Source organism: Pseudophryne corroboree (genome assembly GCF_028390025.1).
Source record: "Pseudophryne corroboree isolate aPseCor3 chromosome 11 unlocalized genomic scaffold, aPseCor3.hap2 SUPER_11_unloc_5, whole genome shotgun sequence".
Taxonomy (NCBI): domain Eukaryota; kingdom Metazoa; phylum Chordata; class Amphibia; order Anura; family Myobatrachidae; genus Pseudophryne; species Pseudophryne corroboree.
Window position 1 is genome coordinate 573638 of NW_026967481.1, and position 24925 is coordinate 598562.

The 24925-nt window shown below is 50.2% G+C and overlaps 1 protein-coding gene across 1 annotated transcript in view; it reads right to left on the reverse strand.

Moving 5' to 3' along the window:
* The window catches only part of ELMO3 (engulfment and cell motility 3), a 431301-nt gene that overhangs the window by 228738 nt on the left and 177638 nt on the right, over positions 1-24925 (reverse strand). The window contains exon 5 of the mRNA XM_063948699.1: positions 20385-20435. Coding sequence (XP_063804769.1) covers positions 20385-20435 — 51 coding nt within the window. The remainder of the gene's footprint in view (positions 1-20384; positions 20436-24925) is intronic.

Genomic DNA, 24925 nt, shown 5'->3' on the forward strand with positions numbered 1-24925 from the left:
TTGGGCGCTGCGGAACCCTTGTGGCGCCCTATAAATAAAGGATAATAATAATAATTAATGTTGGATTTATTCCACCATTGTACTGCGGGTATGATCTTAGCTGTTCTAGGTGGAGGGAGACTGTAATCTTCTTCCTACACTATATCTGTTTAACAGCGCGTCAGGCGGGGATAGACGGCTCGTCCGGTTGCCATGGTACCGGCGGCCGCTTCCTGATGACGAAACCGGAAGACGCCGGGTCCCGAAGCAGGGCGGTGTCCTAAATGAGTGCACACGGGGCTTCTTCCTTTGGTATAAAGGTATGTTATTTATTTCTCACTTTCAATGCTATTCACCTTGACAAAGGGGCGTATCAGCCCCGAAACGTTGGAGAACTATGCTGTGATTTTAATTACACTTTTTTGAAATTGAAAAGACTCCGAGTGCCGCTGGATGTTTGTTGTTAAATACCCTGCTTATTTTCAACCAGAGAGCACCGTGGCATCTATTTCTACTTGTGGGAGTGCCGGTCCATGTTACTTCATTATATATATATATATACACTGCTCCAAAAAATAAAGGGAACACTAAAATAACACATCCTAGATCTGAATGAATGAAATATTCTTATTAAATACTTTGTTCTTTACATAGTTGAATGTGCTGACAACAAAATCACACAAAACTTATCAATGGAAATCAAATTTATTAACCCATGGAGGTCTGGATTTGGAGTCACCTTCAAAATTAAAGTGGAAAACCACACTACATGCTGATCCAACTTTGATGTAATGTCCTTAAAACAAGTCAAAATGAGGCTCAGTAGTGTGTGTGGCCTCCACGTGCCTGTATGACCTCCCTACAATGCTTGGGCATGCTCCTGATGAGGTGGCGGATGGTCTCCTGAGGGATCTCCTCCCATACCTGGACTAAAGCATCTGCCAACTCCTGGACAGTCTGTGGTCCGCCACGTTGGTGGATGGAGCGAGACATGATGTCCCAGATGTGCTCAATTGGATTCAGGTCTGGGGAACGGGCGGGCCAGTCCATAGCATCAATACCTTCATCTTGCAGGAACTGCTGACACACTCCAGCCACATGAGGTCTAGCATTGTCTTGCATTAGGAGGAACCCAAGGCCAACCGCACCAGCATATGGTCTCGCAAGGGGTCTGAGGATCTCATCTCGGTACCTGATGGCAGTCAGGCTACCTCTGGCGAGCACATGGAGGGCTGTGCGGCCCCCCAAAGAAATGCCACCCCACACCATTACTGACCCACTGCCAAACTGGTCATGCTGGAGGATGTTGCAGGCAGCAGAACGTTCTCCTTGGCGTCTCCAGACTCTGTCACGTCTGTCACATGTGCTCAGTGAGAACCTGCTTTCATCTGTGAAGAGCACAGGGCGCCAGTGGCGAATTTGCCAATCTTGCTGTTCTCTGACAAATGCCAAACGTTTTGCACGGTGTTGGGCTCTAAGCACAACCCCCACCTGTGGACGTCGGGCCCTCATACCACCCTCATGGAGTCTGTTTCTGATCGTTTGAGTAGACACATGCACATTTGTGGCTTGCAGGGCTCTGGCAGTGCTCCTCCTGTTCCTCCGTGCACAAAGGCGGAGGTAGCGGTCCTGCTGCTGGGTTGTTGCTCTCCTACGGCCTCCTCCACGTCTCCTGATGTACTGGCCTGTCTCCTGGTAGCGCCTACATGCTCTGGACACTACGCTGACAGACACAGCTGAGCTGCACTACCTGAGCCACTTGTGTGGGTTGTAGACTCCGTCTCATGCTACCACTAGAGTGAAAGCACCGCCAGCTTTCAAAAGTGACCAAAACATCAGCCAGAAAGCATAGGAGCTGAGAAGGGGTCTGTGGTCACAACCTGCAGAACAACTCCTTTATTGGGGGTGTCTTGCTAATTGCCTATAATTTCCACCTGTTGTCTATTCCATTTGCACAACAGCATGTGAAATTGATTGTCAATCAGTGTTGCTTCCTAAGTGGACAGTTTGATTTCACGAAAGTGTGATTGACTTGGAGTTACATTGTGTTGTTCAAGTGTTCCCTTTATTTTTTTGAGCAGTGTATATATATATATATATATATATATATATATATACACACACACACAAACATACACGCACACACACACACACACACACACACATATATATATATATATATATATATGTGTGTGTAAAAGGAGCGTTATGGTAGCCTTACCATGGTTAGCACTTTTTCTGCGAGGTACATTGGTTCCAAAGGAAAACATCTGGGTGTAGAGTGGATCTTGATCCAAAGGCACCAACAGGTTAAAGCTTTCCTCTATAAACCCCGCCTCCAGGCACTGTGAGCTCAGTTTTGTTAACCAGTCCAATGCAGTAACAGATAAAAGAGACGGCAGATGTTAGTTACATAGAACCACATTCTTACGACAGAAGAAGGGACTGGCGGCTAATGCCATACAAACCCAAAGAAGCTAAGTGCGTCAGGGTGGGCGCCTTGTGGAATCCAGTGTACCTCGCAGAAAGAGATTTATCCATGGTAAGTCTACCATAACTCTCCTTTTCTGCAGCAGGTTACATTGGTTTCCACAGGAAACATCTGGGATGTCCTAAAGCAGTTCCTCAGGGAGGGAACGCGCCTTAGCGGGTATTAGAACCTGGTGTCCAAAGGAAGCATCCTGGGAGGCGGAAGTATCAAAGGCATAGAACCTAATAAACATGTTTACTGAGAACCACGTAGCCACCTTGAACAATAGTTCTGTGGCGCGCCACGGCGGGTCGCCCAAGAAGGTCCAACAGACCGAGTAGAATGGGCCTTAATAGCAGCAGGAGCTGGAAGATCAGCCTGCGCATATGTTTGTGCAATCACCATTCTATTCCATCTGGCCAAGGTTTGCTTATTCGCAGGCCAGCCCCGTTTTTCGAAACCAAACAGTACAAAAAGGGAATCTGACCTCCTGACAGAGGCAGTCCTCTCCACATAAACGCGGAGAGCTCGTACCACATCCAAAGAACGCTCTTTGGGGGACAAGTCAGAAGAGATAAAGGCTGGAACCACAATCTCTTGGTTAAGGTGAAAAGATGACACCACCTTAGGCAAATAACCTGGTCGAGTTCGTAGAACTGCCCGGTCACTGTGAAAAATCAAATAGGGTGGACGACAGGATGCACTTAGGTCCGACACCCGTCCTGCAGAGGCAATAGCCAGCAAACACAGGACCTTGGCCGTGAGCCATTTAAGGTCAGCCGACTCAAGAGGTTCAAATTGAGACTCTTGCAGGGCCTTTAGTACAACAGTCAAATCCCATTGAGCCACAGCAGGGACATAGGGAGGCTGACTCCTAAGTACGTCCTGAGTGAAAGTATGAACGTCAGGTATAGACGCAGAGCCGGCCCTAGGCATAGGCAAACTAGGCAAATGCCTAGGACATTTTGAATGCCTAGGTACACAAACAGCTTCTGCTGATTAAAATTATATGCAGCATGCCTATATTCTGTGTGCGACTGTGACCATATCTGCATATAAAATGCTATGTTACAGTGTATTCCTGGAAATCACGTATCATTTCATATGCAGATACAGCCACAGTCGCACACAGAATATAGGCATGCCTTATATCATTTTAATCAACAGAAGCTGCTTGTACATCCTAGCCATATAGAAATGCAAATAAGATGCTTTTTCGGCAAAAAAGGTGTTGCTATGGGGCACCAGCCAAAAACTTACCTAGGGCATCATATTGATTAGAGCCGGCTCTGTATAGATGCAATTTTTCTCTGAAACCATACCGATATGTAAACCTTGAGAGAGGCCAGACGAAGACATAGGTCAAGGCCTTGTTGCAGAAAAATCAGGATTCTGGACGTTCTGAAACAATATGTATCATAATTCTTCTCAGCACACCAGGTGAAGTAAGAATTCCAGACCCTGTAAAATCCGGGCAGATGCTGGTTTGCAGGCTTTCAACATAGTCTGGATACCCATCTCTGAAAATCCTTTGGCCCTCAGGAGTGATGCTTCAAGAGCCATGCCGTCAAAGCCAGTCTGGCCAGGTCTGGGTAGAGACAAGGGCCCTTTACGATAAGGTCAAGGCACTGAGGAAGAAGAAGGGTATTCTCTGTCGATAGACCCTGCAGGTCTGAGAACCAATGCCTTGGAGGCCATGCTGGAGCGACTAGCAGTAGTATTCCTCCTTTTTGTTTGAACTTCCGTAGGACCCTGGGCAGGAGTGACACTGGAGGGAACACGTAGGGCAGCCGAAAGTTCCATGGAACCTCCAGTGCATCCACGAATGCTGCTTGAGGATCCCTGGTTCATGATCCGAAACCGGGACCTTGTGATTGTGTCGAGATGCCATGAGGTCCACGTCCGGTAGGCCCCATCTGTCCACTAGGAGTTGAAAGACTTCTGGATGAAGACTCCACTCTACAGCATGCACGTCCTAGCAACTGAGGATGTCCACTTCCCAGCTTAGGACGCACATAATAAACACTGCCAATATGGCTGGCAGATGGCGTTCTGCACAACAAAAGTTTTTTGACACTTCCGTCATTGCCATGAGGCTTCAAGTGCCACCTAAATGGTTTATGTTTACCACTGTGGTGGCGTTGTCTAACCGTACTTGTACAGGCCTGTTCTGTACCAAAGGCAGGGTGAGAGATAATGCATTAAACACCGCCCTCAACTCCAGAATGTTTATTGGGAGGAGTGATTCCTTCTTGGTCCAGCGACCCTGAAACGAGTGTTGCTCCAACACCACACCCCATCCCATCAGACTGGCATACATTGTTAGCAGGACCCAGTCGGGGATCCAGAAGGGATGGCCCCTGCTTTAATCGCTGGTCCTGTAACCACTAGGTTAGCAACAGACGAACCTCCGGAGTTAAAGTGATCATCTGAGATATGATCCGATGAGGCTGGCCATCTCATTTGGAAAGGATTAACCTATGTAGTGGGCGAGAATTAAATTGAGCGTACTCTATCAAGTCGAATACTGACACCATCAGGCCAAGTACTTGCATCGCCGAGTGTATCGACACTGTGGCGACAAAGGAAGCATCTTATCCTGAAGCTTCAGGACCTTTTCTAGGGACAGAAGCAGACGCTGACTGTGTGTGTCCAGAAGTGCCCCCAGGTGCACCATGCTCTGAGCTGGGACCAGCGAGGATTTCTTCCAAATGTTAAGCCACCCATGGGCTTGCAGGAAGGTTACCGTCATTTGCAGATATCTGAGGAGGACATCTTGGGAAATTGCGAGAATCAGCAGGTCATCCAGATACGGCAGGATTCTGATCCCCTGGCGACGGAGATGGGCTGCCATCACGGCCATGACATTGGTGAAGATCCGAGGAGCCATGGCCAGTCCAAATGGTAGAGCCTGGAATTGATAACGTAGGTTGCCAATAGCAAACCGCAGAAACCGCTGGTGAGACATGGCAGTAGGTATATGCAGGTACGCATCCTGTATATCCAGGGATACCATAAAGTCTCCGGGTTCCATAGCCAGTATAATTGAGCGCAGTGTTTCCATACGAAACCTGGGCACTCTCACAAACTTGTTCAGGGATTTGAGGTTGAGAACAGGCCGGAATGACCCATTTTGTTTTGGGACTAGAAACAGGGTCGAGTAATAACCTCTGCCTCTTTGGGACTGAGGTACCGGCACAATCACTCCTGTACTCAGGAGAGAACTGACACTTATTTGCAAAGCTTGCGCCTTTAACGGATCTGAAGGTAGAACCGTGGTGCAAAACTGGCGAGGGGGACGTCTCTTGAAAAAGACAGCATACCCGTGAGAGACAACTTCCAGAACACATGCGTCTGAAGTGGTCTTTAACCAGACCTGGGCGAACTGTAGAAGTCAGCCTCCCACCCTGAGGTCCTCCAGGAGGAGGCCCGCCCCATCATGCAGCAAGCTTGTCTGGTTTAGAAGCAGGCTGACTGGCTGCCCAGCATTGTTTGGCCTTGGGCTTTGTGGTTTTGGGAGCATGAGACTGTCTCGGGTATGCCTGACATTTTGCTTTCCCTTGAGTCTGAAAGGAACGGAAGGTGGTACCTATTGCCTTCTGTGAAGAAGGACTAGTATTTGGGAGAAAAGCAGTCTTAGCAGCTGCTAACTCAGATACAATTTAGTTCAAGTCTTCCCCAAACAAATTGTCCTCATTAAAGGGGAGTACCTCCAAGGTCTTTTTGGAGTCTAGGTCCACTTTCCATGACCTCAAACATAGAATATGGTGTACCAGGACAGACGTAATTGACGCCTTGGCCGCCAACACACCGGCCTCAGAGGACGCCTCCTGAATGTAATAGGCGGCGGTGGTAATGTGAGACAGGTATTGTCTGGCACTGTCAGATATATCCCCAGGTAGCTCTTCCTCTATTGCCTGAACCCATGCTTCAATACCCTTTGCAGGCAGCCCAGGAGGCAGCAATAGTGGGTCTATGTACAGCACACATAGACCCACTATAGACTTCAGGCATCCCTCCACACGCTTATCTGTCGGTTCCTTTAGTGAGGTGACAGTGGTGACAGGCAGAGTGGACGACACCACAAGGCAGGTGACTTGAGAAACCACCGGCGGTGAATATTCCCACTTGTTACATAACTCTGCAGGGAGAGGATAGCGAGCCAAGGGCCATTTAGGCAGAGGGAATTTGTTCCCTGGAGTAGACTAGGGTTCCTGCCTGATGTCTACCAAATGGTCAGAATGGGGTAACAGAGTTTTAACCACCTTCTGCCGTTTAAGCGTATTAGTTTTCTTCGCCACAGTAGTGGAATCCTCATCATCAGAGATTTGTAGAATTTGTTAAATAGCAACCACTAAGAGAGGGACATCAATCTGCAAGGGAGAATCCTCATCAGTAACACCAGATTCAGTGTCTGACAGGACCGTATGCTCCCCCTCCTCTTCAGATGAAACATCAGAGAGATATGTGCACTGTGAGGAGGAAGTAGCCGCTTAGATGACCCAGAGGCATGGGAGTGACCTTGTGTGGATTTTTGTATAACCAAGGACTGATTTAATTGTTGCAGCTGGTTAGATACATTTTCAGCCCAAGGCAGATTAACCATACCGACAAAATTTGGCTGTAGTGGCACAGGTGGTCCCATAGGGGGCGTAAGGCATTATACTAGTGTACCCAGTAGGTTAGTGAATGCAGCCCAGGGTGGCTCCTGAGTAGACCCAGGAGGTGTATGACATATAGTACATAGACCATCATACAAAACTTCCCCTTCTAGTAAATCCCTGGAGCATGATGCAGGAGCTTCCACTGATTTACTGCCCATTTTGTTAGACATTATATATAAAAATGCAACTTAGTATGATAAAGCCAGACAAAATAAATAAATAATAATAATAAATAAATCCGGTATTATGTGACTGAGTATATGTGACTGAGTACATAGTAGAATATGCGTATAGGATAAATACTGTGACGCACCTAGCCTCTTAGGGTACAGAATACAGTGACGGTTATATCTGGGAAATGCTGAAAGTGAAACCACACAGCAGATACAGGCACACACAGTCACAGGCAATGCAGAAATTATTAAACAATAAGGGTGTACTGGACTAGTGTATATATATATATATATATATATATATATATATATATATATATAAACACAGCGCGGTCCTAGACCAGGGGTATATATTAGAATATTCGTACAATATATTCTATAACAGGTACACTTTTTCTTAACTAATGCTGTCTGTATGAAGACATGTAGAATACTCAAGTGTTTGTAAAGTCACAGCGCTGTATACAGGCGGCTTTACAGGGAGACCTTGTCCTGCAGTCCCAGAGACCAGCCGCAGCTATGCTCAGAAGATCGCACCCAACTTCTGAATTAGGGAGTGAGGGAGAGTGTGAGACAGCTCCAGGGCGGGAAAATCTGCTCAGAGATGGCGCCCTGGGCTGGGGGAGGGACTACAGGTCAAGCACCACCTCCCTGTTGCTGGACTTCCACCCCAGGTACTGTGAGTCTTATTAAATGGGGTGTTAGTACTAGAGATGTGCACCGGAAATTTTTCGGGTTTTGTGTTTTGGGTTCGGTTCCGTGGCCGTGTTTTGGGTTCGAACGCGTTTTGGCAAAACCTCACCGAATTTTTTTGTCGGATTCGGGTGTTTTTTTCAAAAAACCCTAAAAAACAGCTTAAATCATAGAATTTGGGGGTCATTTTGATCCCAAAGTATTATTAACCTCAATAACCATAATTTCCACTCATTTTCAGTCTATTCTGAACACCTCACACCTCACAATATTATTTTTAGTCCTAAAATTTGCACCGAGGTCGCTGGATGACTAAGCTCAGCGACCCAAGTGGCCGACACAAACACCTGGCCCATCTAGGAGTGGCACTGCAGTGTCACGCAGGATGGCCCTTCCAAAAAACACTCCCCAAACAGCACATGACGCAAAGAAAAGAAGAGGCGCAATGAGGTAGCTGTGTGAGTAAGATAAGCGACCCTAGTGGCCGACACAAACACCGGGCCCATCTAGGAGTGGCACTGCAGTGTCACGCAGGATGGCCCTTCCAAAAAACCCTCCCCAAACAGCACATGACGCAAAGAATAAAAGAGGCGCAATGAGGTAGCTGTGTGAGTAAGATAAGCGACCCTAGTGGCCGACACAAACACCGGGCCCATCTAGGAGTGGCACTGCAGTGTCTCACGCAGGATGTCCCTTCCAAAAAACACTCCCCAAACAGCACATGACACAAAGAAAAAAAGAGGCGCAATGAGGTAGCTGTGTGAGTAAGATAAGCGACCCTAGTGGCCGACACAAACACCGGGCCCATCTAGGAGTGGCACTGCAGTGTCACGCAGGATGGCCCTTCCAAAAAACCCTCCCCAAACAGCACATGACGCAAAGAAAAAAAGAGGCGCAATGAGGTAGCTGTGTGAGTAAGATAAGCGACCCTAGTGGCCGACACAAACACCGGGCCCATCTAGGAGTGGCACTGCAGTGTCTCACGCAGGATGTCCCTTCCAAAAAACACTCCCCAAACAGCACATGACGCAAAGAAAAAAAAGAGGCGCAATGAGGTAGCTGTGTGAGTAAGCTAAGCGACCCTAGTGGCCGACACAAACACCTGGCCCATCTAGGAGTGGCACTGCAGTGTCTCACGCAGGATGTCCCTTCCAAAAAACACTCCCCAAACAGCACATGACGCAAAGAAAAAAAAGAGGCGCAATGAGGTAGCTGTGTGAGTAAGATAAGCGACCCTAGTGGCCGACACAAACACCGGGCCCATCTAGGAGTGGCACTGCAGTGTCACGCAGGATGGCCCTTCCAAAAAACACTCCCCAAACAGCACATGACGCAAAGAAAAAAAGAGGCGCAATGAGGTAGCTGTGTGAGTAAGATAAGCGACCCTAGTGGCCGACACAAACACCGGGCCCATCTAGGAGTGGCACTGCAGTGTCACGCAGGATGGCCCTTCCAAAAAACCCTCCCCAAACAGCACATGACGCAAAGAATAAAAGAGGCGCAATGAGGTAGCTGTGTGAGAAAGATAAGCGACCCTAGTGGCCGACACAAACACCGGGCCCATCTAGGAGTGGCACTGCAGTGTCTCACGCAGGATGTCCCTTCCAAAAAACCCTCCCCAAACAGCACATGACGCAAAGAAAAAAAGAGGCGCAATGAGGTAGCTGTGTGAGTAAGATTAGCGACCCTAGTGGCCGACACAAACACCGGGCCCATCTAGGAGTGGCACTGCAGTGTCACGCAGGATGGCCCTTCCAAAAAACCCTCCCCAAACAGCACATGACGCAAAGAAAAAAAGAGGCGCAATGAGGTAGCTGTGTGAGTAAGATAAGCGACCCTAGTGGCCGACACAAACACCGGGCCCATCTAGGAGTGGCACTGCAGTGTCTCACGCAGGATGTCCCTTCCAAAAAACACTCCCCAAACAGCACATGACACAAAGAAAAAAAGAGGCGCAATGAGGTAGCTGTGTGAGTAAGATAAGCGACCCTAGTGGCCGACACAAACACCTGGCCCATCTAGGAGTGGCACTGCAGTGTCTCACGCAGGATGTCCCTTCCAAAAAACACTCCCCAAACAGCACATGACGCAAAGAAAAAAAAGAGGCGCAATGAGGTAGCTGTGTGAGTAAGATAAGCGACCCTAGTGGCCGACACAAACACCGGGCCCATCTAGGAGTGGCACTGCAGTGTCACGCAGGATGGCCCTTCCAAAAAACACTCCCCAAACAGCACATGACGCAAAGAAAAAAAGAGGCGCAATGAGGTAGCTGTGTGAGTAAGATAAGCGACCCTAGTGGCCGACACAAACACCGGGCCCATCTAGGAGTGGCACTGCAGTGTCACGCAGGATGGCCCTTCCAAAAAACCCTCCCCAAACAGCACATGACGCAAAGAATAAAAGAGGCGCAATGAGGTAGCTGTGTGAGTAAGATAAGCGACCCTAGTGGCCGACACAAACACCGGGCCCATCTAGGAGTGGCACTGCAGTGTCTCACGCAGGATGTCCCTTCCAAAAAACCCTCCCCAAACAGCACATGACGCAAAGAAAAAAAGAGGCGCAATGAGGTAGCTGTGTGAGTAAGATAAGCGACCCTAGTGGCCGACACAAACACCGGGCCCATCTAGGAGTGGCACTGCAGTGTCACGCAGGATGGCCCTTCCAAAAAACCCTCCCCAAACAGCACATGACGCAAAGAAAAAAAGAGGCGCAATGAGGTAGCTGTGTGAGTAAGATAAGCGACCCTAGTGGCCGACACAAACACCGGGCCCATCTAGGAGTGGCACTGCAGTGTCTCACGCAGGATGTCCCTTCCAAAAAACACTCCCCAAACAGCACATGACGCAAAGAAAAAAAAGAGGCGCAATGAGGTACCTGTTTGAGTAAGCTAAGCGACCCTAGTGGCCGACACAAACACCTGGCCCATCTAGGAGTGGCACTGCAGTGTCTCACGCAGGATGTCCCTTCCAAAAAACACTCCCCAAACAGCACATGACGCAAAGAAAAAAAAGAGGCGCAATGAGGTAGCTGTGTGAGTAAGATAAGCGACCCTAGTGGCCGACACAAACACCGGGCCCATCTAGGAGTGTCACTGCAGTGTCACGCAGGATGGCCCTTCCAAAAAACACTCCCCAAACAGCACATGACGCAAAGAAAAAAAAGAGGCGCAATGAGGTAGCTGTGTGAGTAAGATAAGCGACCCTAGTGGCCGACACAAACACCGGGCCCATCTAGGAGTGGCACTGCAGTGTCACGCAGGATGTCCCTTCCAAAAAACACTCCCCAAACAGCACGACGCAAAGAAAAAAAAGAGGCGCAATGAGGTAGCTGTGTGACTAAGATAAGTGACCCTAGTGGCCGACACAAACACCTGGCCCATCTAGGAGTGGCACTGCAGTGTCACGCAGGATGGCCCTTCCAAAAAACACTCCCCAAACAGCACATGACGCAAAGAAAAATGAAAGAAAAAAGAGGTGCAAGATGGAATTGTCCTTGGGCCCTCCCACCCACCCTTATGTTGTATAAACAGGACATGCACACTTTAACCAACCCATCATTTCAGTGACAGGGTCTGCCACACGACTGTGACTGAAATGACGGGTTGGTTTGGACCCCCACCAAAAAAGAAGCAATTAATTTCTCCTTGCACAAACTGGCTCTACAGAGGCAAGATGTCCACCTCATCATCATCCTCCGATTCATCACCGTGTACATCCCCCTCCTCACAGATTATCAATTCGTCCCCACTGGAATCCACCATCACAGCTCCCTGTGTACTTTGTGGAGGCAATTGCTGCTGGTGAATGTCTCCATGGAGGAATTGATTATAATTCATTTTAATGAACATCATCTTCTCCACATTTTCTGGAAGTAACCTCGTACGCCGATTGCTGACAAGGTGAGCGGCGGCACTAAACACTCTTTCGGAGTACACACTTGTGGGAGGGCAACTTAGGTAGAATAAAGCCAGCTTGTGCAAGGGCCTCCAAATTGCCTCTTTTTCCTGCCAGTATACGTACGGACTGTCTGACGTGCCTACTTGGATGCGGTCACTCATATAATCCTCCACCATTCTTTCAATGGTGAGAGAATCATATGCAGTGACAGTAGACGACATGTCCGTAATCGTTGGCAGGTCCTTCAGTCCGGACCAGATGTCAGCATCAGCAGTCGCTCCAGACTGCCCTGCATCACCGCCAGCGGGTGGGCTCGGAATTCTGAGCCTTTTCCTCGCACCCCCAGTTGCGGGAGAATGTGAAGGAGGAGATGTTGACAGGTCGCGTTCCGCTTGACTTGACAATTTTCTCACCAGCAGTTCTTTGAACCCCTGCAGACTTGTGTCTGCCGGAAAGAGAGATCCAAGGTAGGTTTTAAATCTAGGATCGAGCACGGTGGCCAAAATGTAGTGCTCTGATTTCAACAGATTGACCACCCGTGAATCCTTGTTAAGCGAATTAAGGGCTCCATCCACAAGTCCCACATGCCTAGCGGAATCGCTCAGTGTTAGCTCCTCCTTCAATGTCTCCAGCTTCTTCTGCAAAAGCCTGATGAGGGGAATGACCTGACTCAGGCTGGCAGTGTCTGAACTGACTTCACGTGTGGCAAGTTCAAAAGGTTGCAGAACCTTGCACAACGTTGAAATCATTCTCCGCTGCGCTTGAGACAGGTGCATTCCACCTCCTATATCGTGGTCAGTTGTATAGGCTTGAATGGCCTTTTGCTGCTCCTCCAACCTCTGAAGCATATAGAGGGTTGAATTCCACCTCGTTACCACTTCTTGCTTCAGATGATGGCAGGGCAGGTTCAGGCGTTTTTGGTGTTGCTCCAGTCTTCTGTACGTGGTGCCTGTACGCCGAAAGTGTCCCGCAATTCTTCTGGCCACCGACAGCATCTCTTGCACACCCCTGTCGTTTTTTAAATAATTCTGCACCACCAAATTCAAGGTATGTGCAAAACATGGGACGTGCTGGAATTTGCCCAGATTTAATGCACACACAATATTGCTGGCGTTGTCCGATGCCACAAATCCACAGGAGAGTCCAATTGGGGTAAGCCATTCTGCGATGATCTTCCTCAGTTGCCGTAAGAGGTTTTCAGCTGTGTGCGTATTCTGGAAAGCGGTGATACAAAGCGTAGCCTGCCTAGGAAAGAGTTGGCGTTTGCGAGATGCTGCTACTGGTGCCGCCGCTGCTGTTCTTGCGGCGGGAGTCAATACATCTACCCAGTGGGCTGTCACAGTCATATAGTCCTGAGTCTGCCCTGCTCCACTTGTCCACATGTCCGTGGTTAAGTGGACATTGGGTACAACTGCATTTTTTAGGACACTGGTGAGTCTTTTTCTGAGGTCTGTGTACATTTTCGGTATCGCCTGCCTAGAGAAATGGAACCTAGATGGTATTTGGTACCGGGGACACAGTACCTCAAACAAGTCTATAGTTGGCTCTGCAGTAATGATGGATACCGGAACCACGTTTCTCACCGCCCAGGATGCCAAGGCCTCAGTTATCCGCTTTGCAGCAGGATGACTGCTGTGATATTTCATCTTCCTCGCAAAGGACTGTTGGACAGTCAATTGCTTGGTGGAAGTAGTAAAAGTCGTCTTACGACTTCCCCTCTGGGATGACCATCGACTCCCAGCAGCAACAACAGCAGCGCCAGCAGCAGTAGGCGTTACACGCAAGGATGCATCGGAGGAATCCCAGGCAGGAGAGGACTCGTCAGAATTGCCAGTGACATGGCCTGCAGGACTATTGGCATTCCTGGGGAAGGAGGAAATTGACACTGAGGGAGTTGGTGGGGTGGTTTGCGTGAGCTTGGTTACAAGAGGAAGGGATTTACTGGTCAGTGGACTGCTTCCGCTGTCGCCCAAAGTTTTTGAACTTGTCACTGACTTATGATGAATGCGCTGCAGGTGACGTATAAGGGAGGATGTTCCGAGGTGGTTAACGTCCTTACCCCTACTTATTACAGCTTGACAAAGGCAACACACGGCTTGACACCTGTTGTCCGCATTTCGGTTGAAATACTTCCACACCGAAGAGCTGATTTTTTTGGTATTTTCACCAGGCATGTCAATGGCCATATTCCTCCCACGGACAACAGGTGTCTCCCCGGGTGCCTGACTTAAACAAACCACCTCACCATCAGAATCCTCCTTGTCAATTTCCTCCCCAGCGCCAGCAACACCCATATCCTCCTCATCCTGGTGTACTTCAACACGGACATCTTCAATCTGACTATCAGGAACTGGACTGCGGGTGCTCCTTCCAGCACTTGCAGGGGGCGTGCAAATGGTGGAAGGCGCATGCTCTTCACGTCCAGTGTTGGGAAGGTCAGGCATCGCAACCGACACAATTGGACTCTCCTTGTGGATTTGTGATTTCGAAGAACGCACAGTTCTTTGCTGTGCTTTTGCCAGCTTAAGTCTTTTCATTTTTCTAGCGAGAGGCTGAGTGCTTCCATCCTCATGTGAAGCTGAACCACTAGCCATGAACATAGGCCAGGGCCTCAGCCGTTCCTTGCCACTCCGTGTGGTAAATGGCATATTGGCAAGTTTACGCTTCTCCTCCGATGATTTTATTTTAGATTTTTGAGTCCTTTTTTTACTGATATTTTGTGTTTTGGATTTTACATGCTCTGTACTATGACATTGGGCATCGGCCTTGGCAGACGACGTTGATGGAATTTCATCGTCTCGGCCATGACTAGTGGCAGCAGCTTCAGCACTAGGTGGAAGTGGATCTTGATCTTTCCCTATTTTTGGAACCTCAACATTTTTGTTCTCCATATTTTAATAGGCACAACTAAAAGGCACCTCAGGTAAACAATGGAGATGGATGGATACTGGTATACTTATGGATGACGAGTGACTGACGACACAGAGGTAGCTACAGCCGTGGACTACCGTACTGCGTCTGCTAGTATAGAGATGATAATGATATAAAAAATATATATATATCACTACTGCAGGTATATATAATATAATAACGGACCTGCTGGACACTGTCAGCAGACTCCTAAACTACTAGTATGAAGAAGATAGAAAAAAAAAACCCACCACAGGTAGGTATACAATTATGGACGAGCACTGACGACACAGAGGTAGCTACAGCCGTGGACTACCGTACTGCGTCTGCTAGTATAGAGATGATAATGATATAAAAAATATTTATATATCACTACTGCAGGTATATATAATATAATGACGGACCTGCTGGACACTGTCAGCAGACTCCTAAACTACTAGTATGAAGAAGATAGAAAAAAAAAAACCCACCACAGGTAGGTATACAATTATGGACGAGCACTGACGACACAGAGGTAGCTACAGCTGTGGACTACCGTACTGCGTCTGCTAGTATAGAGATGATAATGATATAAAAAAATATATATATATCACTACTGCAGGTATATATAATATAATGACGGACCTGCTGGACACTGTCAGCAGACTCCTAAACTACTAGTATGAAGAAGATAGAAAAAAAAACCCCACAATTATGGACGAGCACTGACGACACAGAGGTAGCTACAGCCGTGAACTACCGTACTGCGTCTGCTAGTATAGAGATGATAATGATATAAAAAATATATATATATCACTACTGCAGGTATATATAATATAATGACGGACCTGCTGGACACTGTCAGCAGACTCCTAAACTACTAGTATGAAGAAGATAGAGAAAAAAAACCCCACCACAGGTAGGTATACAATTATGGACGAGCACTGACGACACAGAGGTAGCTACAGCCGTGGACTACCGTACTGCGTCTGCTAGTATAGAGATGATAATGATATAAAAAATATATATATATCACTACTGCAGGTATATATAATATAATGACGGACCTGCTGGACACTGTTAGCAGACTCCTAAACTACTAGTATGAAGAAGATAGAAAAATAAACCCCACCACAGGTAGGTATACAATTATGGACGAGCACTGACGACACAGAGGTAGCCACAGCCGTGGACTACCGTACTGCGTCTGCTAATATAGAGATGATAAAGATGATAGAGATGAACAAAAAAAATATAACACTACTGCAGGTAAATATTTATATAATATAATGAATGACGGACCTGCTGGACACTGTCAGCAGAATGCGTTTATAGAATAAAAAAAAAAACACCACAGGAGTGTAACTTTTTCAGGCAGACAATATACTGGTGGTCACTGGTCAGTCACACTGGCAGCAAAAGTGTGCACTGTACTCCTGCTATAACTGCACCCCAGTCTCCCCCACAATTCAGCTGTGTGAGCAGTGAGCACTCAGCACAGTCAGATATACATAGATGATATTATCATGCAGCACACTGAGGCTGAGCACAGATATGGTATGTGACTGTGTATCGTTTTTTTTCAGGCAGAGAACGGATTATATTAAATAATAAATAAAACTGGTGGTGGTCACTAGTAACTATCAGCAAAACTCTGCACTCTGAGTACTCCTAATGCTCCCCAAAATTACTAAGTAATCAACTCAAGTGTCTCTATCTATTCTAACGGAGAGGACGCCAGCCACGTCCTCTCCCTATCAATCTCAATGCACGTGTGAAAATAGCGGCAACGCGCGGCTCCTTATATAGAATCCGAGTCTCGCGATAGAATACGAGCCTCGCGAGAATCCGACAGCGGGATGATGACGTTCGGGCGCGCTCGGGTTAGCCGAGCAAGGCGGGAAGATCCGAGTCTGCCTCGGACCCGTGTAAAAAGGCTGAAGTTCGGGCGGGTTCGGATTCCGAGGAACCGAACCCGCTCATCTCTAGTTAGTACACCCGACCTGTACTCAGACGCCCCGGTGGTCTAGTGGGATCCCTGCTTGGAGACAGTGCCCACTCCAGCATCGCAACCCGTCTTCCTAGAGGTGGGGATCAAGTGTCTGTGCTCCATAAGCACCGGTCACGTCCACCCAGCAGAGGACATGCTGGACTTTTCACTCTTGCACAGGGGATATAAGGTAAGCTTAGGGGTCTATTTACTAAGCCGTGGATGGAGATAAAGTGGATTGGAGAAAAAGTACCAGCCAATAAGCTCCTGCCATGTTACAGGATGTGTTTGAAAAATGAGTTAGGAGCTGGTTGGTTGGTCCTTTATCTCTGTCAATTTTATCTCCATCCAAGGCTTAGTAAATAAACCCCTTATCTGGTCTTATTTTTTTCATGTTTCTTGACAACAGAGCTCAGGTAGCCCAGAAACGTTAGTTACCTTCAGTAACTCTATTCATTAAGGAGACCAGGAGTGACATGAAATGTTTTCTTAGACTGTGTAACCAAGCCTTAGGGGTTGTCTGCAGAAATTATCCACATTCCTGTGGGATCAGCTCCCTCCAATGGGAGGCTAAATTAAAACCTGTGCAGTCTGCACTAGTAGTGACGGTTTGGAACTCTGGGTTTTGTGAGCTGTACAGATGCAGCAAGAACTCATCACTGAGAGACAGGAAGGTTTAAAACTCTCATACACCCAGTGGGGGTAATACAGCGTTGATCGCAGCAGCAAATTTGTTAGCAGTTGGGCAAAACCATGGGGGTGATTCCGAGTTGTTCGCTCGCAAGCTGCTTTTAGCAGCTTTGCACACGCTAGGCCGCCGCCTACTGGGAGTGAATCTTAGCTTATCAAAATTGCGAACGAAAGATTTGCAATATTGCGAAAAGACTTCTCTGTGCAGTTTCTGAGTAGCTCGAGACTTACTCTGCCAGTGCGATCAGTTCAGTGCTTGTCGTTCCTGGTTTGACGTCACAAACACACCCAGCGTTCGCCCAGACACTCCCCCGTTTCTCCAGCCACTCCCGCGTTTTTCCCAGAAACGGTAGCGTTTTTTCGCACACACCCATAAAACTGCCAGTTTCCGCCCAGAAACAACCAATTCCTGTCAATCACATTACGATCACCAGAACGAGGAAAAAACCTTGTAATGCCGTGAGTAAAATACCAAACTTCATAGCAAATTTACTTGGCGCAGTCGCAGTGCGAACATTGCGCATGCGCAATAAGCGGAAAGTCGCTGTGATGCGAAGAAAATTACAGAGCGAACAACTCGGAATGACCACCCATGTGCACTGCAGGGGAGGCAGATATAACATGTGCAGAAAGAGTTAGATTTGGGTGGGTTATTTTGTTTCTGTGCAGGGTAAATACTGGCTGCTTTAATTTTACACTGCAATTTAGATTGCAGATTGAACACACCCCACCCAAATCTAACTCTCTCTGCACATGTTATATCTTCCTCCCCTGCAGTGCACATGGGAGGTCATTCCGAGTTGTTCGCTCGTTGCCGATTTTCGCAACGGAGTGATTAAGGCAAAAATGCGCATGCGCATGGTACGCAGTGCGCATGCGCTAAGTAATATAGCACAAAACTTAGTAGATTTACTCACGTCCGAACAAAGAATTTTCATCGTTGAAGTGATCGGAGTGTGATTGACAGGAAGTGGGTGTTTCTGGTTGGAAACTGACCGTTTTCTGGGAGTGTGCGGAAAAACGCAGGCGTGCCAGGATAAAACGCAGGAGTGCCTGGAGAAACGGGGGAGTGTCTGGCCGAACACAGGGCGTGTTTGTGACGTCAAACCAGGAACGAAATGGGCTGAGCTGATCGCAGTGTAGGAGTAAGTCTCGAGCTACTCAGAAAAACTGCTAAGAATTATTTATTCGCAATTCTGCTAATCTTTCGTTCGCAATTCTGCTAAGCGAAGATACACTCCCAGAGGGCGGCGGCCTAGCGTGTGCAATGCTGCTAAAAGCAGCTAGCGAGCGAACTCGGAATGACCCCCATGGTTTTTTCCCAACTGCTAACAAATTTGCTGCTGCGAACAAGTCTGAATTACCCCCAATGTTTTGTGCACTGATGCTAAGTAGCAGCCAGTAAGTAGGCCTTAGTGCAAGGGACTGATGATATTGGCTGTGCCAGTGGAGCAGAGCAGATTGTGGATGCAGGCCATTGCAGCAGACTCATCGTTAAGCACTTTAGTGCTGGGACATTTACTTTGACCTGTTTTTTTATTTTATGTGCCTGTCTGCCCAGGCCTGTGTCTATGCATGTTAAAGTGCTGCCAAAAAAGACACTGCTTTGCCGTGAACCTGCCTGCCGCGAGTACTCATTTATACAACCCTGTTACTATATATATATATATATATATCCCGTTTTTTCCTGAATAGCGAGGAATACATAAAAATATATTGAGTAGATGACGGAAATATTCGGAACAGTATCGGCACTGTTGCTGAATTGTGCCCAAGATGTGAAATATGAGAGAGACTCACGTTACCCCCATAATTATGGAGAATCTGTGATCAGGGTCGGACTTGGGGTCAGTTTTGTGATTGTGAAAGTAGTAGATGTAAAACTGACAACTGTGAGTTTGGAGATCGGGGGGTAAATGTAATAGGGAACAAGTTGCCGGAGGTGCGGGACTTCGGGCAAGAATCATTTACAGGGCAAAACCAACCTCCGGCATCTCACACCCTATTACATTACCCAGAAGTGTTTTCATTATAATGTAACATTTCTGACACCATTGAACGGAGTTAGACGCTGTAATGTGTCGGTATTTGCAGCAAAACTAACCGGCCACATAATGAAGTAACCGCAGGCTCCACCAGTTCCAGAACCGGGTATCGGCGGATTGGAATTCGGCATCTGTCCAAGTCTACAGTTATCTCCCCAGTAATGGCGCTGTACCCATGTATGTCCAGGTCATATGTGACACAGATCCCGCAGCTCTTCATGTATGGCTGGATTATCCTATGAAGTGTATTAGCGTCTATCACCAGCACACCGGGCAATGGGGGTCATTCCGAGTTGTTTGCTCGCTAGCAGTTTTTAGCAGCCATGCAAACGCTATGCCGCCGCCCACTGGGAGTGTATTTTAGCTTAGCAGAAGTGCGAATGAAAGGATCGCAGAATGGCGGCAAAGTTTTTTTGTGCAGTTTGAGTAGCTCTAAACCTACTGAGCGCTTGCAATCACTTCAGACTGTTTAGTTCCTGTTTTGACATCATGAACACGCCCTGCGTTCGCCCAGCCACGCCTGAGTTTTTCCTGGCACGCCTGCATTTTTACGAACACTCCCTGAAAATGGTCAGTTGACACCCAGAAACGCCGTCTTCATGTCAATCACTCTGCGGTCAGCAGTGCGACTGAAATGCTTCGCTAGACCCTGTGTGAAACTTCACCCATTCACTTCGGCCGTTGTAATAGTACGTTGAGCGTGCGCATTGCGCCGCATGCGCAGAAGTGCCATTTTTTTTGCCTCATCGCTGCACAGCGAACGAATGCAGATAGCGATCAACTCAGAATGACCACCAATGTGTCATTCTACACTTTGGTTACACGAATAGATTTACCAGTGACGTTTGGTGATTACAAGTGAAATATAACCCTATAAAGTGAGCGGTGTTCTCACCGGGGAGGTGGTCAACTTCAATATGCTGCCGTTCTTGATCTCCATCCTGTTCTGTGAATAGAGAAAGCGTAAGGAGATTAATCACAACATTGCTTTTATCCCTCAGTCATGGACTTACATCTCCTGAGAGTAGCCGCCTTGTGCAGAACACACGCGTGACATCTTCCTACAGTGGGAATAACACTGTGTCCCTGGAACAGCTACAAAAGCTCCCTCACATGTGCGGCACCAGTAAGCCACTTTCACCCTTCTGTCCAGTACTTCCCAGACCAGCTGGATGTAGTGTAAATCTGGAGATTGTGCAGCTATTCCATGCTGTACTGCCTACCGACTGATCTCCTCTATGCGCGAGGACAGGACTGAGCGCCTGTGTGTGCGTGAGGACAGTACTGAGTGCCTCTGTGTGCGTGAGGGCAGGACTGAGAGCCTCTGTGTGCGTGAGGACAGGACTGAGAGCCTCTGTGTGCGCGAGGACAGGACTGAGCGCCTCTGTGTGCGTGAGGACAGTACTGAGAGCCTCTGTGTGCGTGAGGACAGGACTGAGCGCCTCTGTGTGCGTGAGGACAGGACTGAGAGCCTCTGTGTGCGTGAGGGCAGGACTGAGCGCCTCTGTGTGCGTGAGGGCAGGACTGAGCGCCTCTGCGTGCGTGAGGGCAGGACTGAGCGCCTCTGCGTGCGTGAGGGCAGGACTGAGCGCCTGTGTGTGCGTGAGGGCAGGACTGAGCGCCTCTGTGTGCGTGAGGGCAGGACTGAGCGCCTCTGTGTGCGTGAGGGCAGGACTGAGCGCCTCTGTGTGCGTGAGGGCAGGACTGAGCGCCTCTGTGTGCGTGAGGGCAGGACTGAGCGCCTCTGTGTGCATGAGGGCAGGACTGAGCGCCTCTGTGTGCGTGAGGGCAGGACTGAGCGCCTCTGTGTGCGTGAGGGCAGGACTGAGCACCTCTGTGTGCGTGAGGACAAGACTGAGTATCTCCTTGTGCGTGAGGGCAGAACTGAGCGCCTCTGTGTGCGTGAGGGCAGAACTGAGCGCCTCTGTGTGCGTGAGGACAGGACTGAGAGCCTCTGTGTGCGTGAGGACAGGACTGAGAGCCTCTGTGTGCGTGAGGGCAGAACTGAGCACCTCTGTGTGCGTGAGGACAGGACTGAGCGCCTCTGTGTGCGTGAGGGCAGAACTGAGTGCCTCTGTGTGCGTGAGGGCAGAACTGAGTGCCTCTGTGTGCGTGAGGGCAGAACTGAGCGCCTGTGTGTGTGTGAGGGCAGGACTGAGCGCCTCTGTGTGTGTGAGGGCAGGACTGAGCGCCTCTGTGTGCGCGAGGGCAGGACTGAGCGCCTGTGTGTGTGTGAGGGCAGGACTGAGAGCCTCTGTATGCGTGAGGACAGGACTGAGCGCTTCTGTGTGCGTGAGGGCAGGACTGAGAGCCTCTGTGTGCGTGAGGGCAGGACTGAGAGCCTCTGTGTGCGTGAGGGCAGGACTGAGAGCCTCTGTGTGCGTGAGGACAGGACTGAGCGCCTCTGTGCACGCGAGGGCAGGACTGAGAGCCTCCGTGTGCGTGAGGGCAGGACTGAGCGCCTCTGTGCGCGCGAGGGCAGGACTGAGCGTCTCTGTGCATGCGAGGGCAGGACTGAGCGGCTCTGTGTGCGTGAGGACAGGACTGAGAGCCTCTGTGTGCGTGAGGACAGGACTGAGCGCCTCTGTGTGCGTGAGGACAGGACTGAGCGCCTCTGTGTGCGTGAGGACAGGACTGAGCGCCTCTGTGTGTGTGAGGACAGGACTGAGCGCCTCTGTGTGTGTGAGGACAGGACTGAGCGCCTCTGTGTGTGTGAGGACAGGACTGAGAGCCTCTGTGTGTGTGAGGGCAGGACTGAGCGCCTCTGTGTGTGTGAGGGCAGGACTGAGAGCCTCTGTGTGCGTGAGGACAGGACTGAGCGCCTCTGTGCACGCGAGGGCAGGACTGAGCGCCTCTGTGTGCGTGAGGGCAGGACTGAGCGCCTCTGTGTGTGTGAGGGCAGGACTGAGAGCCTCTGTATGCGTGAGGACAGGACTGAGCGCCTCTGTGTGCGTGAGGACAGGACTGAGCGCCTCTGTGTGTGTGAGGACAGGACTGAGCGCCTCTGTGTGTGTGAGGACAGGACTGAGCGCCTCTGTGTGTGTGAGGACAGGACTGAGAGCCTCTGTGTGTGTGAGGGCAGGACTGAGCGCCTCTGTGTGTGTGAGGGCAGGACTGAGAGCCTCTGTGTGCGTGAGGACAGGACTGAGCGCCTCTGTGCACGCGAGGGCAGGACTGAGCGCCTCTGTGTGCGTGAGGGCAGGACTGAGCGCCTCTGTGTGTGTGAGGGCAGGACTGAGAGCCTCTGTATGCGTGAGGACAGGATTGAGAGCCTCTGTGTGCGCGAGGGCAGGACTGAGCGCCTCTGTGTGTGTGAGGGCAGGACTGAGAGCCTCTGTATGCGTGAGGACAGGACTGAGCGCCTCTGTGTGTGTGAGGGCAGGACTGAGAGCCTCTGTGTGCGTGAGGACAGGACTGAGAGCCTCTGTGTGCGTGAGGACAGGACTGAGCGTCTCTGTGCACACGAGGGCAGGACTGAGCGCCTGTGTGTGCGTGAGGGCAGGACTGAGCGCCTCTGTGCGCGCGAGGGCAGGACTGAGCGTCTCTGTGCACGCGAGGGCAGGACTGAGCGCCTCTGTATGCGTGAGGACAGGACTGAGCGCCTCTGTGTGCGTGAGGACAGGACTGAGAGCCTCTGTGTGCGTGAGGACAGGACTGAGAGCCTCTGTGTGCGTGAGGACAGGACTGAGCGCCTCTGTGCACACGAGGGCAGGACTGAGCGCCTGTGTGTGCGTGAGGGCAGGACTGAGCGCCTCTGTGCGCGCGAGGGCAGGACTGAGCGTCTCTGTGCACGCGAGGGCAGGACTGAGCGCCTCTGTATGCGTGAGGACAGGACTGAGCGCCTCTGTGTGCGTGAGGACAGGACTGAGAGCCTCTGTGTGCGTGAGGACAGGACTGAGAGCCTCTGTGTGCGTGAGGACAGGACTGAGAGCCTCTGTGTGCGTAAGGGCAGGACTGAGAGACTCTGTGTGCGTGAGGACAGGACTGAGAGACTCTGTGTGTGTGAGGGCAGGACTGAGAGCCTCTGTGTGTGTGAGGGCAGGACTGAGAGCCTCTGTGTGCGTGAGGGCAGGACTGAGAGCCTCTGTGCACGCGAGGGCAGGACTGAGCGCCTCTGTGTGCGTGAGGACAGGACTGAGCGCCTCTGTGTGCGTGAGGGCAGGACTGAGCGCCTCTGTGTGTGTGAGGACAGGACTGAGCCCCTCTGTGCACGCGAGGGCAGGACTGAGAGCCTCCGTGTGCGCGAGGGCAGGACTGAGCGCCTCTGTGTGTGTGAGGGCAGGACTGAGCGCCTGTGTGTGCGTGAGGACAGTACTGAGTGCCTCTGTGTGCGTGAGGGCAGGACTGAGAGCCTCTGTGTGCGTGAGGACAGGACTGAGAGCCTCTGTGTGCGCGAGGACAGGACTGAGCGCCTCTGTGTGCGTGAGGACAGTACTGAGAGCCTCTGTGTGCGTGAGGACAGGACTGAGCGCCTCTGTGTGCGTGAGGACAGGACTGAGAGCCTCTGTGTGCGTGAGGGCAGAACTGAGTGCCTCTGTGTGCGTGAGGGCAGAACTGAGTGCCTCTGTGTGCGTGAGGGCAGAACTGAGCGCCTGTGTGTGTGTGAGGGCAGGACTGAGCGCCTCTGTGTGTGTGAGGGCAGGACTGAGCGCCTCTGTGTGCGCGAGGGCAGGACTGAGCGCCTGTGTGTGTGTGAGGGCAGGACTGAGAGCCTCTGTATGCGTGAGGACAGGACTGAGCGCTTCTGTGTGCGTGAGGGCAGGACTGAGAGCCTCTGTGTGCGTGAGGACAGGACTGAGAGCCTCTGTGTGCGTGAGGGCAGGACTGAGAGCCTCTGTGTGTGTGAGGGCAGGATTGAGAGCCTCTGTGTGCGTGAGGGCAGGACTGAGCGCCTCTGTGTGCGTGAGGGCAGGACTGAGAGCCTCTGTGTGCGTGAGGGCAGGACTGAGAGCCTCTGTGCACGCGAGGGCAGGACTGAGCGCCTCTGTGTGCGTGAGGACAGGACTGAGCGCCTCTGTGTGTGTGAGGGCAGGACTGAGCGCCTCTGTGTGTGTGAGGACAGGACTGAGCGCCTCTGTGCATGCGAGGGCAGGACTGAGAGCCTCCGTGTGCGTGAGGGCAGGACTGAGCGCCTCTGTGCGTGCGAGGGCAGGACTGAGCGCCTCTGTGCGTGCGAGGGCAGGACTGAGCGTCTCTCTGCACGCGAGGGCAGGACTGAGCGCCTCTGTGTGCGTGAGGGCAGGAAGTGGTGGACAGAGTGACAGAAAGAGGACACTCTCCTGTAGCTGACTGGCCCCGGTTGTAGATGATGAAACTATGTATTTTCCCTGCAGCCATGTGTGGAAGACAGAAACATGTTTGTTTTGTGGAGGCTTCTCCCAGTTTTATACTTAGCATTGTAGGCTGATTGATCCAGGGTGTAGGACTCTAAGGGAG